Source organism: Falco peregrinus, chromosome Z (genome assembly GCF_023634155.1).
Source record: "Falco peregrinus isolate bFalPer1 chromosome Z, bFalPer1.pri, whole genome shotgun sequence".
NCBI lineage: Eukaryota > Metazoa > Chordata > Aves > Falconiformes > Falconidae > Falco > Falco peregrinus.
This window is the reverse complement of record NC_073739.1, coordinates 10,861,084-10,880,464: the sequence shown is the minus strand read 5'-3', so window position 1 is coordinate 10,880,464 and position 19,381 is coordinate 10,861,084. Positions and strand designations below refer to the sequence as shown.

General features: G+C 43.1%; 1 protein-coding gene across 2 annotated transcripts in view; it reads right to left on the bottom strand.

Moving 5' to 3' along the window:
• Nucleotides 1-19,381, bottom strand: part of PALM2AKAP2 (PALM2 and AKAP2 fusion) — a 274,650-nt gene that overhangs the window by 209,691 nt on the left and 45,578 nt on the right. For both annotated transcript variants that reach the window (XM_055790889.1, XM_055790890.1), the window contains exons 2-3: nt 17,395-17,475; nt 264-394 (exon numbers count right to left, since the gene is read on the bottom strand). In XM_055790889.1, coding sequence (XP_055646864.1) covers nt 264-394; nt 17,395-17,475 — 212 coding nt within the window. The remainder of the gene's footprint in view (nt 1-263; nt 395-17,394; nt 17,476-19,381) is intronic.

Here is a 19,381-nt window from a genome sequence, read left to right as displayed (position 1 = left end):
GCGTGAACTCATTCCCCCTTTAGCTCCTTCATGAGATAAATCCATTAAAGTCAATTAAACACAAAGATACCATGATGACTTTACCTTGCAAACCATCCCATCTGGGAGACAAATTCTGAGCACGCTTGGCCGTATGTATGCCTGCCTCTTAAACTGTTCCCTGGACAGCTGCTGTCAGCTGCTGCCAGAGATGGGGTGAGAAAGGTCTCTAGCCTTAATTGGAGGGACTGTTCTTAGGCAAAGCAAAGAGAAACTGTCCCTACCTGTGTATGTTTTCTTCCAGCTTTTTCACCTTCAACTCATCCTCTTCTGACTGCCTCTTTCTGGCTTCTTCCTCTTCCGCGGAGCCAGCAGGAATTCCCTGTAGCAGCCATTTTTCCCGAAGAGCTTTTGACTGTAAGGTAAAAAACCCGAAACCTTAGGAACAGGCTGAATAAATACCATCTGAAGACTGAGAACGAGCTGCCTCCACTTCTGAATATTAGATTGTCCCCACTGAATTTCTAATTACTTCTTTAGACACTTGATTTCAGCTAATCCATCAGCTGTTTGTCCAGATGTCAGGTCTTTCAGACTTAGGAGTGTCAGTTTTACAGTATATACTTTATCCATCATCAATGTCTTCATACGAAGTAATTTTTAATTCCTAATAAAAAGAAGAGTTTAAATCACACAAATTAGCCAGTCCTGCAAGAACTGAAATCTTTGAATGGAAGTGTGGATCTCTTGTGAATTATAAGTCATGTGCTGGAAGGATAAAATCATAAACTTCTTAAAGCTTCAGAATCAAAATGCTGCATGCTCTAAATGTAATGTGTTTCATGAAGGATAAAATCAGTCTTCTATTATATTAATGAAAGATGTTATTTTGATTTATATCACAAATATCTTCATACACTTACAGGCATAAAGAGAGCATGCACACGTATACATTCATAATGGCATACACATCACCTCTTAGCCAGATACAAATTAAAACAAAAAGTCTTCCAGAAACCATGGGTATCCCAGGGCACAGAAACACTGTCACAGAAAGCAGAAATAGCCTACATCCAGCAGAATTATTTCTGGGAGTTTTACTGTGCTTTCTGTACCAAAAAACTTGGCTACAACCTCACCTGGCCACTGTCTAATCCAGCTGCAGCTCACCCAGGGCAGTTCACCAGTGGACGGGCACTGGTTGCAAACAATCCTTTAAATAGCACATCAGCCTGTGCATCTTTGGCCCAAATTCTGCCAGAGGGATGCCACAGATCAGTTGGCAGACAGGACAAGCAACTATTGAGAGGATCAGGAGCCCAAAGCCACAAAGGACTTTGCCCTTTGGCAAGAGGGATATGGACTTGGTGGAAAAAACAGCTGAGGAACGACCTACCAAAATAGTCCCTTGCATTGACCAGAAAAGGGGAGCCTTGGTTTTGAATTTGCAAAGTGATTGGCAATGCTAGTTCAGGGAACCAGCTGTGAGAACATGTATACCCTCCAGCAAAGAGGAGCTAATAAGGAAGCCATCAGTTCAAAGACACTGGGTTTTAGAGGCTGCCCAAACGTGCAGTATCAGTCTTTTCAATGCCTTATTTGTTGCTGGAATGGAACCTGACTTGTGCAAACTATGTATAAAGGAAAAACATTCACCACCAAAAGCAGGCTTCAAACCCAGCCCAAAATAGAAAGATTTTTGACATGAATGACAAGGCTTACTTGTTAGTTTTTGAGTGTATATATAGACTTAGTATCTATGCACAAACTATTCTTGTCAATCTACAGCCTATTTGACATCAGGCAGTTAGATTTTAATAAGGCAGCAGACAGAAAGCAATACAAAACACGCAAGTGAATTAGGCTTCATAAATGACTCCATCTTTCACTGTCTTTAACTGTGTTGTGCACCAGCAGGCTTCTAGTGGGTTTCAAGTGATTTCTATATGAATTAGGATTTCTGCTTGACAGAAAAGTTCTTGTGCTCTTGTACCATGCAGTCATGTTCAACAGCCGAACCTTCTAATACTCAAGATGTACTTCACCTGACTGGTTTGTTCATAGCCTCCAAGGTATTAGTTCACAAAACATTAAGGATGGCTACCTTCAGCCACAGTTTCTGTAGTTCACTGCTCCTTTTTCTGCCACTGCCATCTACTAGTGGTTTCTGTTGCACTTTGTGGACTGGTAGTGAGACTTCTCTGTGGGACCTTTGCTTTCCTGTTCAATCCAGCTGATTACTGCCCAGGAGTTTCATCAGCTCATTCAGGCCCAATGTGCTATTGAAATGTCCCCTCAGCAGAGGAGTCCCAGCTCATCACATGCCCCCAGCAACAAAGTAAGACAGTCAAAGATGAGACAGTCAAAGACGGATTTACAGGTCCTGAGATGCTACATATGTAACATGTGCTTTGGCATTTAGGAGGTCTCAGTAGCACAACTCAGTTTGTACCTGTTGGGCTAGACCCAGTGCAAAGTTGCTGTGAAGGCTGATTGCTCTTTAGAAAATTGCTGTCTTTAAAAAGAAATGTGGCCAGTTGCATGAGGAACTATGCTGCTACATGTCATACTCAGCTGTGGTCTCAAATGTGAAATCCCAAGTGATACTCATTCTGGATGCACCCACCCACCACCCAAGTTTCTAAAGACCAAACTCTAAAGATGAAGGCAGCCTTCTTTGTTTTAAACTTGTTTTAGGTATGGCTCCAGCAGTTCTAATAAAGCCTTTGGCAAAGTTTTGCTTGGACAGTGCTGGAGACATTCATTTAACAGTCACTCCTCATTTGCTTCAGGAAGACAGATAAAATTCAGGCTTTTTTCAATGTGCTTTTAGAGAATCTCCATTCTGATGCTGAGATGGGGAGAAGCCAGTCTCTTCAATACAATTGCTGTACGTGAAAAAGAAGATATTTTGTGCAGCTTTTGTTTTGGTCATTGTTTATGTGAAACATTAAACTACAAAATCACATGACTTCTTTCTCCCAGAAGCCTCTTTTGTTTTTTTTTGATCTATTAATAGCATGAATTTGAAACTGGAAAGAATCAATGGGAATTTTTAAAAGACATATTCAGAAACAAGAATGCTATGATCTACTAAAAATCCCCCCTCTTGGGTGAAATGTCAGCATATTTTATCTAAAACAGGAAAGCTGGTAGCTTTGATGTTTCTGGCTCTCCTTTTTAAGGTGAAAATTAAGGCTTTTGTTAAATACTGCACTGAGGAATCCCAACAAGAAGAGACTGAGAAATGGAAACATTTATAAGAAACACTTTTTTAAAATACAGAGGGTCTATTTGCCAAGCTATTTAGGTTACGTATATTTATACAACCACTGCAAATACAATAAGCAAACGGGCAGGCACATGTTGGGGGACTGTGTGCAACCATCTTGCTGTCCAGGAAACATTTTCTTTCTTGCCAGATAGCTAGCATAGTGCTAAGATAGTGGGCAGGGGTAAAATAATCTCTCAGTTGCTTTGAGCAAACCTTTCCCATGGCATTTTCATCAGAAAGCTGGGGGGAAGGCTTTGGCACATGCAGGGTGCAATAGGGAGGTGGTGGTAGAACTGCACTGGGTACTTGGGCACAGCTTCTGGATACGAGGCAGTCTAGTGAGGCAGCCAGCATCAAGGCAGTCCAGCCAGATGCAAACTAGAGCCAGATGTGCGTTGGAAACAAAAGACAGTTTGCTGCCATCTGTCTGCCGCAGCTACAAAATTTAGGTTATGTTTCTTAAAGAAGTCTTGCAAAATTTTATCCCGGGAAGAACAGGAGGTGTTTCTCACATCTGCTAAAAGGAGAATGCTTGCATGAGGATGGAAGCCAAAAACAGCTGCATGAATTGCCTCTTCTTAACAATGTTGTGCATTTGCTTTACTTAACAGTCTGATTAAAATGGCCACAAGCTAGTATTTCAGCTTTGCTCCTCCTTCATTGTCTGTTATGAGCTTTAACTCTCTACTTCTTTATGGACCAGAGCTGTGCTGCATGATTAGTAAATTTCAAAATGATATAGGGGTCCTAGAGTGGTCAGATATACCATTGTAGAAGTATAGGTATTTGCACTGCAATGTGAATATGCTGTATTTTCAGAAGGTACCACTTCAGTGGTACAACAGCTTATGATATGTACAGTTTGGTATAAGTATGCCTTCATTTGATGCAAGAGTACAAATTCTTCAGGGCTAAATCCTTCAGCAGAAATTAGATCATGTCATTAAAATGGCTCTCTTGCTGAAGTGGACGGGCACTGGGCTTGCAATGCTCTGTGTCACCAGTGCTGTCAGGTGGTTTGGTTTCTCTGCACACAAGTGAGATTGCAGAGGTAAGTGGCAGTTCCATATTTATTTTGTTAAAGCGTAGGAAAACAGAGTGACTTCTGTACCATGCAAAAAAGAAAAAAAGAACCAGGTCACAAGTCTGTGAACAGATCATGGTGAGGACAGAAGTAAGTGCGTAGATGTTGGACAGGACAGAAAGAAATAATACCAAATGTTTTGAATGCAGTAGACAGTGATGGCCATAAATGTGGTGCACAGCTCCCTTATGTGCTATCTATTCCAGTTTCATTCTTCGGGACAGTAAAGCCCAAGGGCTTTAAGTTGTTTATATTTAGTGCTAGCAAGGAAATAAAGCATAGCCTCTCAAATGCACATAGTAGAATTGATGCTGCATTGAAAAGAGAGTATTTTATTTTCAATGCTGCATTTTGCTTTAATGTTGCATCAAAAGTTTAAGTATCAGGAGATATTTTATTATAGCAAGTTATGCCCATTACATGCCACCTCTGGATTCCCTGCCTGTGAAAGGTGATTAATGCCAACCATCAGTCTTGCTGATTTCGGACCTACTTCCATAAACATTGCTTATAAAGAATAACACATTCCTAGTTCCACGTGCAGTGTGGCAGTTTCTTAACCTGAAGCCTAGATGCATTTGCCGGACTTGCCATTTGACTCCATGACAACAAAACAGCCAGTTCTTGCTGTGCTGCTGCCTTTTGAGGTAGTTTCTTCAAACAGTTTGGTTTTGGGTTTGTTGGGTTTTTTTGTTTTGTTTGGGGTTTTGGTAGGTTTTTTAATTTTTTTTTATTTGCAAGTGGCTAGAGTAGCAATCAGCATCTCTTCTTGAGAGCAGTGCTTACTGAAGTGCAGCACCACTCTGGCTGCAGAGTAATTTTCAAGAAAGCTGATAATCTTGAGGAGAAAATTCAAAAGTTGACCCAAGGCAGCCTCCTCCACTAAATTGAGAAACACTACTGGATATGGACTATTCAGGGTAATGATGCTTTTCTGTACCATGTGAAATAAACAATAATGATCTCTGGTATAGTTCTACTGAAATTAGTAGTGCTACATCAAAGGCACTTTTACTGAAATTGTTGCCAACTTGAAATTTTGCCAAAAGTCTTTCGGTTTTGAGGCTTGAAGACCACCAGACATTAATGATTTAGGGCTGGAATTAGTTAGAGTTATGAAATTATTTTCTCCCTACATACATTCAGTATTTCTGTCCTGGAAAAGAGGTGAATGCTGGAGGTTGTTTTCTCATATTCTGAAATCTGAATATAACCAGCCCATGCACTACTAAAGGAGTACAATAAACCTCTTCCTTCACCTCACAGTGTGGGAGTCAGATATTAGCCCTGAACACTCCCATTAGGATGCTAACATAACTGGCTGCATTACAGATTTGCTCTTTGCATTTCAGAAAGCCCCCTTAGTACAAAAAGGCTGAGTTTTCCAGTCAGATCTTGAGCTCTGGAGGCAGCAATGGGCCTGGCTTTGCTGTTCGGCAGCTACCTGGGGCACCCCCTCCCAGACTGCAGTTTTGTCAGCCAGTGGATTAGCTACAACAGGGAAGTTTTCCTGGAGCAGCACAGCCTGCTCTGCCTGTGCATGCTCCCAAGCATCTGCCCGGGCTGATAAAACTGAATTTTCAAGGAACACAAATGCATGAATAACCACCACTAAAATGCGTCTGGGATTCTTCTATTTTCCTTTCTACCCTGGTCCTGTGGCTGCTCTGAACACTGCATCTCTTGCGTGCCATATTTTTACACAGCTTCCCCTGCTGTCCAGCTGGCCCTGACGCAGCTAGTGCAGGTTGCCCAGCAGGTGTGGGTCTGACCTGGTGGTGTGCAGCACAATTGCCAGCGTTAGCAAAGAGGTTACTGGGACATGTACTAAGACTGTATGAAAACTTGTTCTTTTCCTAGCAGACCTTCCCTTGCCTTCCAAGAAATAATAATAAAAAATTTGCATGGTTGTGTGTGAGCAGGCACATTAATGTTAGATTCCCTTAACCACTGATGAATAAATATGCAAATGCAGAGAAGGACTGTAGACATAAGCAGTACGACAACTAGGTCCATCTCAAAACAAGCAGCTCCTCAAGGTGTACTGCTGAGTGATGCTGTAGTATTTTGTTTTCTAGTAGGTGAACGAAATGGTCTGACTTCACCCAGACTGATGCACAGTTTTCCTATGTGGGGTTTCAGTGTGAGAAAGTCTGCTTGTGAAATGGAAAACAGGCATGGCCCTTGGCAAACACATGAGATTTTACTCTGCTTTGCTGCAAGATGGATGTGGCCTTTTATGGCATGACTAGCCCTGGAATAGAGCAAGCACCCATTTTCAGCTTGCTGGTATGATCAGCTTTTGCATAACAGCAAAACTTTCTGTTGCCTTTCCAGTCACCTAAGACACTTGTTCCAGCCGAAGGAGCATGTCTGCATGGCACACGGATTAGACTCAAGCATTGCCTAGATTAGGGAATTGAGTCATGCTAGAAAAACTTGCAGCTTGATTGTAGTCTTGACTTCAATCACAACTTTACAGCAAATATAATACAACAAAATAAAACTTTGTTAGCTGGTGGAGCTTAGGCAGCCCAAGACCGAATAGCATGTTTATAAAGCAGATTAAGTATTATCCTGTAGAGTTGTAAGTTTTTTATCATTATTCTTCAATGATAAAGAATTTCTTCTTCAAGAAATGAACAAACCTTTTCTTAAAAGTATCTTAAGGAAGTGATGTCTTAAATTTTTTTTTAAGAAGCAAACATTTAGACCAAGAGTCGTAAAATTTTTCCAGCAGTCAGTTGATGTCCATTCATCATGCAGAACATTAAAACACATTACCTAATTGTTTTCAAGCATGTTAAGGTTTGCCCACTGTAACAGACAACCTGCTGTGACCAGGCATTTGACACTGATGGCTCAATCTGTTCCAAAGTCTCTTCTCAGCCGCACAAGTACAGGCCACTGTGTCACTTGCCTGACTTCTCCCTTTTCATAAAACCCTTACTGCAGGGACCCCTGAACTCAGGATCACTGGTTCTCAGGTCTTGTTTCAGAGCTGCTTGAAAGTTTCCTGGTGCCTCCACGGCAGTCTGCTCATCCAAGGGACTAGTGTCCTGCATGTCCCCAAGGAGCCTGTCTCCTCTGTAGCTCCTGGAGTGACAGACGTTTTCTACAGCACCAGTGACTCACCACGCTAGGGGTGCAAGGTAGGTGTATGTGGGGAGATGAGTAAATAAACAGTAAATAAAGTAAGTAAACAAGAAAATAAAAAGAAACGATGGCCACTATTATAGTAAGCACCACCTGGAATTATGGCAGCCAAAAGACTGCAGAGATAACCTTTCCCTCTTGTTTATTTCCCGTAGCTGGTACATTTGACAGCTTTTTAGCTCCCATGAGTATTTACTCAGTCACTGCTCTTTCTCAAAGCATGTGTTTGGCACAGCAACAGAGTGGACAGGAACATGTTAAACAGTGCAATGTGACTGCAGAAACAGGTGAGGGAAGACTGAGATGGCTGGCATGAGTTACATTCACTTGGGAAGGGCTAGATGTCAGCCTGGTGACCCTGTGTTAAGGCAAGGAAATGCGAGCGCATGGCTGCAGTGTAAGCCATGTGCAACCAGAGCTGCAGATGCACAGGAAAAGCATGTCCATGGCAAGCTATCTGAGGGATCAGGATGATGATACATATAGCTCCTTCATGAAGGTCTCATGCTTTGCCTGTTTAAAAACTCTCAGGAACAGAAATTGCAGCTGTACAGATAGAGGCCCAATTAAGAATGTTTTGGTGGGGAAAAGCACCGATTGTTTTATGTTTTCAGAGTAAGCCTCCCATTCATTAACAAGATCACCAGTGCAAATATTTTGTGTGCATTTCTTTTAAATTGTTCAGGTCCCAAATTTTATTTAACTTTGTCAACCAAGCAGACAGTTGTTTCTATACAAAGACAAAAAGAAGAAATAAAACCCAGGCACTTTCAGCTGCAAGGAAACCCACCACAGCAAGAGACATTGTCAAGACTCTATGAGAGAAGACGCAAGGTTTGTGTGTCTCTTGCTGGGATCATTCGTCAGCTACAGAGCCCTGGTCTGTACAGAGTAGTTTCACTGAAGGGAATCATAGGTATGGCCTGATAAAAGGTAAGATTTCCTAGTATTTTTTAAAATTTGAGATGACATTGAGACAAAAACCAGTAAGATGAAAGATAACTTGAACATAGGCTCATTTCTACATCTATTTTCTAAACATCTGGGCTACCAGGAAGTTCTGCTTGAATCAACAGGTGAAAATAATCACACTGATACCTAAGCTGGAGACTTGGGGTTTATTTTTCAGTATCTCTCTTTAGGAGGTCTATTTAAGATTTCAGACTTCTTCATGGCAGGATGATAATGGTGGGTCTGTCCAATTATTTGGCATTTTGCTTGTGGCAACATTAAGTGCCATAATAAGAATAAAAAATAACCAACTGCCAGTGGCTGCTGTAGGGGTGAGGGGAGGGATAAGGGGCCCAGTGTGTCCCAGCAGGGACACAGCAGCAGTGTGGACACACAACTTGCAAAAGGAGATGCTGCAATGAGGGCACACATGGTCCTCAAGATGGTGTCCTGACCTGGGAGCAGGTTTCCCTGGGGGCTATGGCATCTCCATCTGGGACAAATGTAAGGGGATGAGGATGGGCATGGAAGGAATGTGCTTCTGTTGGTGGGGGCATGAGGAGACCTCCAAGGTCCTCTCACATAAATTTTGACTCCATGGGAATGTCTCTGTTTCCCAGGGAATCTTGGAGCTGGAGTAAGAAATAGATTCAAGCTAGCTGAAGTTTCTGAACTTAGAGTGGTTGGACTGAAAAACTGAATAAGACCTTCTTATACAGATACACATACAAAAAGAGTTTGATCACACTTTTAACTCCATGAGCCAGAAATTTAAGTATGCTTTCATTTTCTCTGTAAGCACTTATTCCATATTTTCAAAGGAATTAAAGCATAGTTTTGAGGGAAATAACAACTGTTTTTGGAATAGTTTACCATCTCAGATTTAAAAAACTAGCAACCCTCTCCCTCCCAAACAAATAGCCTTTGCAAGTTTTCTTCATTACTACACAGCTACAGTTTCTTTTACTATTACCTTTTGAAAGAATAATTTCCTCTCCATATTCACTCAGTCCTCAGCTTCAGTTTATCACTCTTTCCCACATACACACATTAGCTGAAAGTGGCAAACCCAAAATCTAGTTTTCAAACATTCCTTTCTTTTCTGTCTTAAATGTTCTTATATGCATAGTTTTAAAAAGCTGAATTCAGGACATGTGAATACATTTTTTGAGCCCATAACATGCCATTTAGGGGTGACTGGGGTTGAAGTGAGCTGTAAACATCCTCAAGCTACTTTGAGAAAGTCTGGCTAAAACAAAAGCCGCTGGAGTGGCAGCGACCTGCTTGAAGAACCTTGTCATTAATTGAAACGTGAGTGCCAATTTTGATGAACGGACTTGTGCAAGGACGACCTGACTGCATGGGGAAGCTTACCTACATGGTTATCCCCAGATAACTCTACTCCAGTTTGAAGTACAACTCACATATCAATAACTTTTTCCTAAATAAAAATCCTCTTTTAGAGGGATTATACCAGAATAATTACAGTATATTCAGCTGTGTAGTAATGACTTTACAACAGATAAGAATGATGAGTTGAAGGATTAAAGTTCTCATCTCTTTGAGGTAGTTAATTTGTGTAGCTGGCACGGAGTAACTATTCTATTATGGCTAAAAGATTTTAACTGGGGATGTATACTTTGTTGTCTGATTTCTTGAAAACAGAACGTATAAGGATTTTTGAAATTCCTCCTTTCTCTCCTAACTAGCTCTTAACCTCTCCATGCCCCAGAACTGTGGATGAAGCCCTCTATAGACAGACCAGAGAAGCCCTATGTTCACAAGCCCTGGTTCTGAGGGGGCACTTCAACCACCCCACTATCTCTTGGAGGCACAGAATGGCACGGCACAGGTAATCCATGAAGTCCCTGGAATGCGTTGATAGCAACTGCCTTTTCCAAGTGACAGAGGAACCAAACGAGGACAGGTGCCATGCTGGACCTTGTTCTCACCACCAAGGAGGGGCTGGTGGGGAATGTGAAGCTCAAGGGCAGCCTTGGCTGCAGTGACTATGAAATGGTGGAGTTCAGGATGCTTAGGGCAGTAACAGAGCAAGCTCATTACCCTGGGCTTCAGGAGAGCAGACTTTGGCCTCTTCAGGGACCTGCTTGGTAGAGTGCCCATAGGACAGAGCCCTGGAGGGAAGAGGGGGCCCAAGCAGGCTGGTTAATACTCAAGGATCACCACCTCCAAGCCCAGCAGCGATGCACCCCAGCAAAGAGGAAGTTGGGCAAAAACACCAGGAGGCCTGCATGGATGAACAAGGAGCTCCTGGACAAAGTCAAACACAAAGAGGAAGCTTACGGGGGGTGGAAGCAAGGACAGGTAGCCTGGGAAGAATAGAGAGAAAGTGTCTGAGTAGTCAGGGATCGGGTTGGGAAAGGTAGAGCCTCGACAGAATTGAATCTGGCCAGGGATATCAAGGGCAACAAAAAAGGCTTCTAGAGGTATGTCAGTGATAACAGGAAGACTAGGGAAAATGTGGGCCCTCTGCCGAAGGGCACGGGAGATCGGGTCACCAGGGACATGGAGAAGGCTGAGGTGCCAATGACTTGTTCGCCTTGGTCTTCACTGGCAAGTGCTCCAGCCACACCACCCAAGCGGAAGAAGGCAAAGGCAGGGACTGGGAGAAGGAAGAACCACCTGCTATAGGAGACGGTGAGGTCTGAGACCACTTGAGGAACCTAAAGGTGCACAAGTCCCAAGGAGGACCTGATGAGATGCATCCGCAGGTCCTGAAGGAACTGGATGGATGAAGTGACTAAGCCACTATCCATCAGATCTGAGAAGTCGTGGCTGTTTGGTGAAGTTCCCACTGACTGGAAAAGGGGGAATATAACTCTGCTTTTTAAAAACGGAAAGAAGGAAGACCGGGGGAACCACAGGCCAGTCAGTGGCAGCTTGCTGCCCGGCAAGATCATGGAGCAAGTCCTCCTGGAAACTCTGCTAAGGCACATGGAAAATAAGGAGGTGATTGGTGACAGCCAACATGGCTTCACTAAGGGCAAGTCATGCCTGAACAAATTTGGTGGCCTTCTACAGTGGCGTTCCAGTGTTGACACATCAGGGAAGAGCAAATGATATAACCTACCTGGACTTGTGCAAAACACTTGACGCTGTCCCACATGACACACTGAACTGGGGAGACATGGCTGTGATGGGTGAACCACTCAGTGGACAAGGAATTGACTCGATGGTTGCTCTCAAAAGAGTTGCGGTCAACGGCTCGACATCCAAGTGGAGGTCGGTGATAAGTGGCATTCCCCAGGGGTCTGTACCGGGACCAGCGCTCTTCAACATCTTTGTTGGTGATGTGGAGACTGCACCCTCAGCAGGTTTGCTGACAACACTGGGCTGTGTGGTGTAGTTGACACACTGGAGGGAAGGGATGCCCTTCAGGGGTACCTTGGCAGGCTTGAGAGGTGGGCCCGAGGGAACCTCATGAAGTTCAACAAGACCAAGTGCAAGGTCTTGCATATGGGATGGGGCAACCCCCAGTATCAATACACGCTGGGTGGAGAATGGATTGGGAGCAGCCCTGAGGAGAAAGTCTTAGATGTGCTGGTGGGAAAAAAGCTTATCATGGCTCAACAACATGTTGTTGCAACGCAGAAAGCCAAGTGCTTCCTGGGGTGTGTCAAAGAAGTGTGGCCATCAGGTGAAGTGGGGTGATTCTCCCTCTCTTCTCCACTCTTGTGGAGTACACACCAGCAGTACTGTGTTCAGCTCTGGAGCCCTCAACACAGGAAGGGCATATACCTTTTGAAGTGAGTTCAGAGGAGGGCCACAAAGATGATCAGGAGGCTGGAGCACCTCTCCTCTGAAGACAGTCTGAAAGAGCTGGTGTTCAGCCTGGTGAAGAGAAGGGTCCAGGGTGACCTTATAGCAGCCCTGCAGTACCTAATGGGGACCTACAGGAAAGCTGGAGATGGATTTTTTACAAGGGCTTGCAGTGACAGGATAAGGGGTACTGGTTTTAAAGTAAAACAGAGTAGATTTAAATTAGATATTGGGAAGAAGTTCTTTACCGTGAGGTTGGTGAGGCACTGGCACAGGTTGCCCAGAGGAGCTGTCGATGCCCCATCCCTGGCAGTGTTCAAGGCCAGGCTGGATGGGGCGCTGAGCAACCTGGTCTAGTGGACGGTGTCCCTGCCCATGGCAGTGGGGCTGAAACTAGGTGATCTTTAAGGACCCTTCCAGCACAAACTGTTCTATAATTCTATAATTAACTGTAGTTGGGAGATGGACATTGCGTGGTCTTCCAGTCTTACAAAGGTGTGCTGGGATCCAGTAGTACATTAAAACCAAGGTTAGCCTGGGACTATGATAGCAGACATCACTAGAAAGAGGGCTTGATTATTAATAAGAATGGGGTTTGGGGGCTATTGCACTGACCCGGTAGAGAATGGAGACTGTCCTTGACATCGTCATACATTTTTTGTGTGCTTGACTGACTCGCTATTTAGTTCAAGCGTTAATTTACTTGAAAATCATAAAGGTAAACATAAAGGATTAACAGGATTCCTTCCTTTGCAAAAGTTATCTCTGTTTTTCTGCACTGTTTTGCACATATATATATGTATATATATGGATAAATACCTTTATTTACTCTCTGACATCAGTTATTTTAAGGCCAGAATAAATTGAGGGTAGCAATATAACAGTGGAGTAATAAAATTAAAAATTATTTATAGACAAAATAGTTTCAGCTAAAACCATATCCTAACAATATCTCTGTAACATACAAAGGCGTTCTTTTCCTTCCTTTTCCTTCAGAGTAAAGATGTAATTATGTTATAGATTAAGTGTTCATGAACTGCAGTCTTTAAGAAGCAGATGTTAACAGAAATAGGTCCCTAATATTTATACCACTCCAGAAATGAAGTAACTGTGGTAAATGGATTTATTGTAACAGTTAGAGTAACAGCAAAGAAATAATTTTTCATTCAATTAGGAGGTTTTATGCTGTTTATTTTATTACCAACCACCACCAAACAGAGCTACAGTCAACAATTATAGAAATTCTGTTCAACTAACAACAGAGGCAGCCAGATCTTGGAAGAAATACTTCCACCCTAGAGTTTATTTGACATAGTAAACAACTCCATTAAAACAGGCCTGCCTGTTAACAAGTTCTTAAAAGCAGCTGTTGCTTCTAGGTTTTATCTCCAGTGGCACTAACCAACCAAAATCAATTATTGCTTTCCTCAAGGAACCACATCATGTTGATGGATACTGCAGACAGTGTGTTTACATAAGGTGAATTTTGCCCACTTCTCCAATTTCAAACTATAAAAGCTGGCAACACCTCCAGTTCCCATGGATGTGCAAGCCCTTTTTTTAGGCATATGGCCAAAGAACTGCCAAAATATGAAATTTAAACCATCTAATGTTAAAAAACACAACAAAACACATCTTGTATTACATGAAAGAAGGATTATTTTGGTATTAAGGATTAAAGTTAAGTGGGAGTTAAGGGGAGCTGTTGTAAATTGCCTCTTATTAGAGCAAAACAGCATGTTCAGTCCCCAAAACTGGGTCTTCAAAGCACCTTTATACCTTTACCAACACCAAAGACCTTTCCAATGAAGCATCTGATTGTACCATAGACAAATTCACCTCCTGCCTTCAACAGAGTGCCCTGATGGCCCAGAAGTACCACACGGATGCTCCATGCCCACCAGCGTGCCTACTTTTCAGTGATTCACAGAAGAGGTGATATGGCTTTCATTGTCAGTAACAAGGGAATGCAGCTTTTAGAGCCTGCACTACTCTAGACTCTCTTACTGCAGAGTTTCACACTTGATTAACTCAGAAACTCGCACAGACAATTAATAAATAACTGAGCCATGTTTTGCCCTGCTGTCCTCAGCCATAAAGCCACTGGCCTCATTCTCATGAGCCTTTGCAAAAAAGTGTTGCCAAAGTTTGTCAATATTCAGTGCTGACATTTACTAACTCCAGAACTTGCTGAGTTCTTCTGCCTAAAACAACAGGTCAGCAGTTGCCAATCCCTTATTTTCAGCCAGATATGGAACAAGGGAAAAAGGAATGAACTGATAGCAGAGTTAAGTCATTTTGCCAGGCATCTAATTGGCATCAGCAATTTGAAAACTGTAGGTAATCCAGCATAAACATTTGCAATAAACTATTCCTATTGATATTCATCTGATGTGAATAAAATTGTCTAAAATTAACAGAACCCTGTAGCTTCCAGAACCTTTATTAGGTAACCAAACATGCTATTTTACACAGTGTATTCTAAAAAGAAATTTACTCTGGCATGGCACAAAAATTAAGCAAACACATTGAATCCTAGCATGAATGGGTTTGCGTGTTACACCTGTGGGATCAACCCAGACACTGCAGACACAGGATTAACCCAGATATTATTTTCAAAGTTTTCTCCACAGAATATTTTAATGAACACTGATATGAAGTCCTTACATTCAACACTGACATCAACATCCTCACAGCATTTTCAGTAAATACATGGGCTTCCTAGGCAAGACTCGTCTTTTTGACCTGGATTTGTATCTTCAGTGGAAATCCATATAATTCAGGAAAGGAAACATAGTCTACCTAGCTCTTCTGAAGGAAAATGGATGCACTTATTTTGGGCTGTATGAGCCAGACTGGGGAGACATAGCAGACTGGGGGACTATATTCATACAGACTTGGAGCCCCTGGCTTGCAGAGGCTCAGAGCAACAGGGTGAGGTGAGGGAGAGTCTGGGGGAGGAGTGGGGAGGATGCACAGCTTTTCCAATGAACAAATCAGCCTTGCAGGCCAAACACTATTTTGCTCAGCAACCCAGTAAGCAACCAGAACACTGAACAAAGCCTGAAAACAAAATGTTGGTCTGTCTCCACAAAGAAAGGGAAATACCATCATCCAGTGCCCTTTTTTATTTTTTTTTTTTTAAAGCCTGGGGCTTCCCTCTTTTTAGGAAGGGCCTAGCAATGAAGGTGAGTGCTGCAGTCCCAGACAGACCTCTGCTATCACCTCATCCAGGTCTCCCAGCAGACCGTTGTTTGGTGGCACGGTGAGATGATACAGGCAGCTCCAGGAGCAGCCATCACTCAAGCAAAAGCAGCATATTTCTCCTCTGATGACAGGTGATGGCATTAAATGGAGAGGCAGAGAATCTCCTCTCATATCTTGATGCTCATCATTGTACCCAGCACTACAGACCTTAAGTGAGGCTGTGCTTTTAGCTGAGAAAGCTACCATTTTAAATTTCTGTGCCCTGATCTCCCCTCAGCTTCCTGTATGATTACTGCTCTTGCTCCAGGCTGTGAGCTAAATAATAAAGGGAAATAGTTAATTTTCATGTGTGTCACTGAAGAAATCCATGCAGCAAAACTGAATCTCTGCTAGTTGCAATCAGCATAGCAGGGCTGAAGTTAGTACCAGTTTACACCAGCTGAGGGGCTGACCCCACTGTACCACCCTGAAGGTTTTACTTTTCCCTGTGGATGATGGTAAAATTAGGTTTAGAAGTAGCTCTATCACATAAATCAGATGAAGTACAAAATTGCCAGAACTGGCTTTCCAAAAAGCTCTGCTTAAAGAATTTAATGAAAAAGCACAATTCAGTTACCTTAGAAATAGTTAATGTGATAAAAGAAGTCCTCAGCTCTGCAGCAAGATGAAAAAAAGCAAACCTCATGAAGGCGCTGGAAAGGCATCTTACTGCCCTGCTGCATCAACCAACTGTCATGAGAAGAATTTCTCCCTTGCCTGTACTCAGTGACAGCCTGAACGAAATGGCAGTTCCTATTGCCCCACAGAAATGCAATCACATCATCGACTTGTAACACCAAAGAAAGACAATGTGTGACATCCACAGATTTATGGTGAACCTGATGGAGTCTTTGTATAGACTGCAATCAATTACTTGGTCTTAACTGCATCATTGGCCAGAAAATGAGAAGTAGTTTGCAGAATATAATTGCAAGGGCTTGGAGAGGCAGAAAGAGGATTCTGTCTGTAGCACAACTTGAAGCCTAGTCTTCAAGTGCATGCGTGGTAGAGAAGATATTCTGCGCACCGTCTCCCCACGCAGGATGCACTGTTCACACACACACATACTACTGCACAAGCAACCTAAATATCTTATTTTTAAAAACACAGCCCAGCTCATTTGCTGCAAGGATAAATGGTCTAGTCTTGATCATCTTTCTCAGATATTTTAATCACTGAAATTCCTTGGGCTTCCCTACTGAACTAATCTAATGAGATCTGACCCACAAATGAGCACTGGTTACAAAAAGATCACATGTACGTTTCTGTTCTTCTCTTTGCTATGCACAAATGTTAAGAAAAACTCTCCTACTGACAGGAAGGATAAATGATAGAAATAACCAGGATGGCTTTCAAACGATGCTATCTGCAGCTGTCATGGAGTCCAACAGGGACTGGAACTGCTCAGCACCCTGTTAAATATCAAGGTGCCTCTCCATGTAGACATGCACATATCCATCAACACCCTCCCTGCATGTTCATACGTGCCCCTCTGCAACACACCCATACACACACACACATGCACACACGCACAAAACCTAATGATAGGCACCAGAAAATTCAACGCAGCTCTGCAGGCAGAAAGTGCTCACTGAAGCCATGCGGTACACACCCAATCCACAGTGATTGGTGTCTTATCATTATGCATAATAAATAATAGTGTTTAATAATAACAGCACTGCTGTGCTGCCTATGCTCACACTCTCCCGACTCCATGCTCCTAAGCCGTTTTTGCAACACGGTCCTGTGCATGAAACGCACAGAATGAAAAGCAGGCAGGACATGATCACTGCAAGAAACAGGCTCTGGCAGTGAAAGCTGCTTCATGTTGGAGTGGGCTCCTCACAGCTTTCAGACGTGTGATCTGCATGTCTAATAATGAACAGATTTAGTCAATCCATCATTTCTGGCATCAGTCCCTTACCTTGAAATGCTGCAGCTGAAGTATCTGGTCCTCAAGCTGTTGTCTCTTGCCTTCTATTTCTGTCTGCCTTTTTCTTTTCTCCTGAGAGAGAAAGCGAGAGGGAGAGAGGAGAGAGGGAGGGAGGGAGGGAGGGAGGGAAGGAGGGAAGGAGGGAGGGAGGGAGGGAGGGAGGGAGGGAGGGAGGGAGGGAGAGAGAGAAAGAGACCTCGTCAGAGAAACGGAGGCTTTCAGGGTAGCGGATTCGTAAAAGCATGTAAGCAGTCAAACACATCTGTACAGATGTCACTAGTCCCATTTCACCTGCTCCTCTGTCTGCTGGTATGCAAACAGCAGCATGCTGGGAAGATGCCAGCCCCAGACTAGCCAGTCGCTCACCAGCAGGAATAATTCTCCTTCGCTCCTCACAGTCGGAGCAGCAACAGAGTGCACAGTCCCAGAGGAGGGCAGAAACAGGCATAACAGCTGAGAGAGAAGCTAAAGGGACAAAGCCATGCTTTTGCATTTGAGACACTGGTCCAAAAGCATTGATTGCATTGTGCAATTGTGCAACAGTAAGGTGACACGAAAGCAGTAGGTGGCATCATGGAGGATGGGAGCTGGGTTGCAGACTGTCTTTTTCCTGGGTGAAGTTGGTGGTAAGGCTTTCCTTGGGCTCAATGGAGAGAAGGTGTCTCAACCAGATTGCATGGGATTTACCTGCAAAGCAAATGGGATGGATAACCCCCAGCTGGCTTTGTTTAATATTCAAGCCACCAGCACACACCAACAGCTGGCCCTTACTGCCTCCCAGAAGCTGGGCTGACCGATTCGCACCAAGGACAGCACGGTCATTTCCACAGCTGAGGGCTTTTATGGTCACGTTTATGAACATGCCACTTGTCTGTGCCCAGCCTGCTCCCTTCAGCAGGCAGCAGACCCTCTCAGGTGTTTCAAGAGGAGAACGACCTGCTTTTCTCCTCTGCAACACTTTCCTCTTATGAAGAATCAACTTTTTGCCTTTCATCAGTCTTCTCCACCTTGTAAGGGGTGTTACTGCTCACCCATCCCCAGCCTGGATCAGATTCGCTCTCCTGGAGTTCTTTTTTCAGATTTTGCAGTTAAGACAGAAATACTGAGTAGTAAATGGAGGCAGTTGAATAAGCATACCAGCCTCAGTTTTTACTGGAACAAAAGTTTTTATTCACTACCTGTGAAAACACATTTTTGTTACTTAAGTATTTCTTTAGCTGTAAGGTTGGGCTTGAAGACATTTGGGGATTCATTAAGCCCTCAGAGTAACTTTTTTGTCTCATTCCTAGGTGCTGTACTGATGCTCTGGAAATTCTCTGCTTTCCACAGATTTCAAACCTTCATGCCTCATCCTCAATGGGTATATGATAAGATGTTGCCTATGCAGAAATTAATTGTGCTTATACTGGACCTCAAACCAGGGCATTTTGAGTGAAAGCATTAAATTTACAAGGAAGATCAGGAAAACTTTTTTTTTTAAATGTCAGACTCACTAAAAAACAAAGTAAAACACGAAGCTACATAACTGTCTGGACCACTCCTGCCAAAGAGTGAGACATCAGAATGGTGATGGGAGGGCTGGAGTAATGAACCCAGAACAGTCAAAGCAGACAAATGATGCATATGTCAAGCAGTTCTGTAAGACAATGCACACTCTTACGTGCTGATTGTTTGTGTATATCTACATCTACAACTACGCACTCCCCATTGTGAAATATGTAAGAATATTACTGCTGAACAAAAATATTCTGCTGAGGTTACTTTGGAATAGGAAAACTGGCTTTTTGGATAACCAAAATGTCACTAACTGCCTGTCTTCAGCTGAAAACTTGATGTCTCAGTGTACACACAGAAGATAGTTCGCATTTGTGTACACACAAGATTAAAAATTTATGCATGCACCTTTAAAAGTCCTTCTCTATACAAAATTGATAGTCTGTGGATCATCCCTCCTATCACTCCTCCAACCCCCATCTCC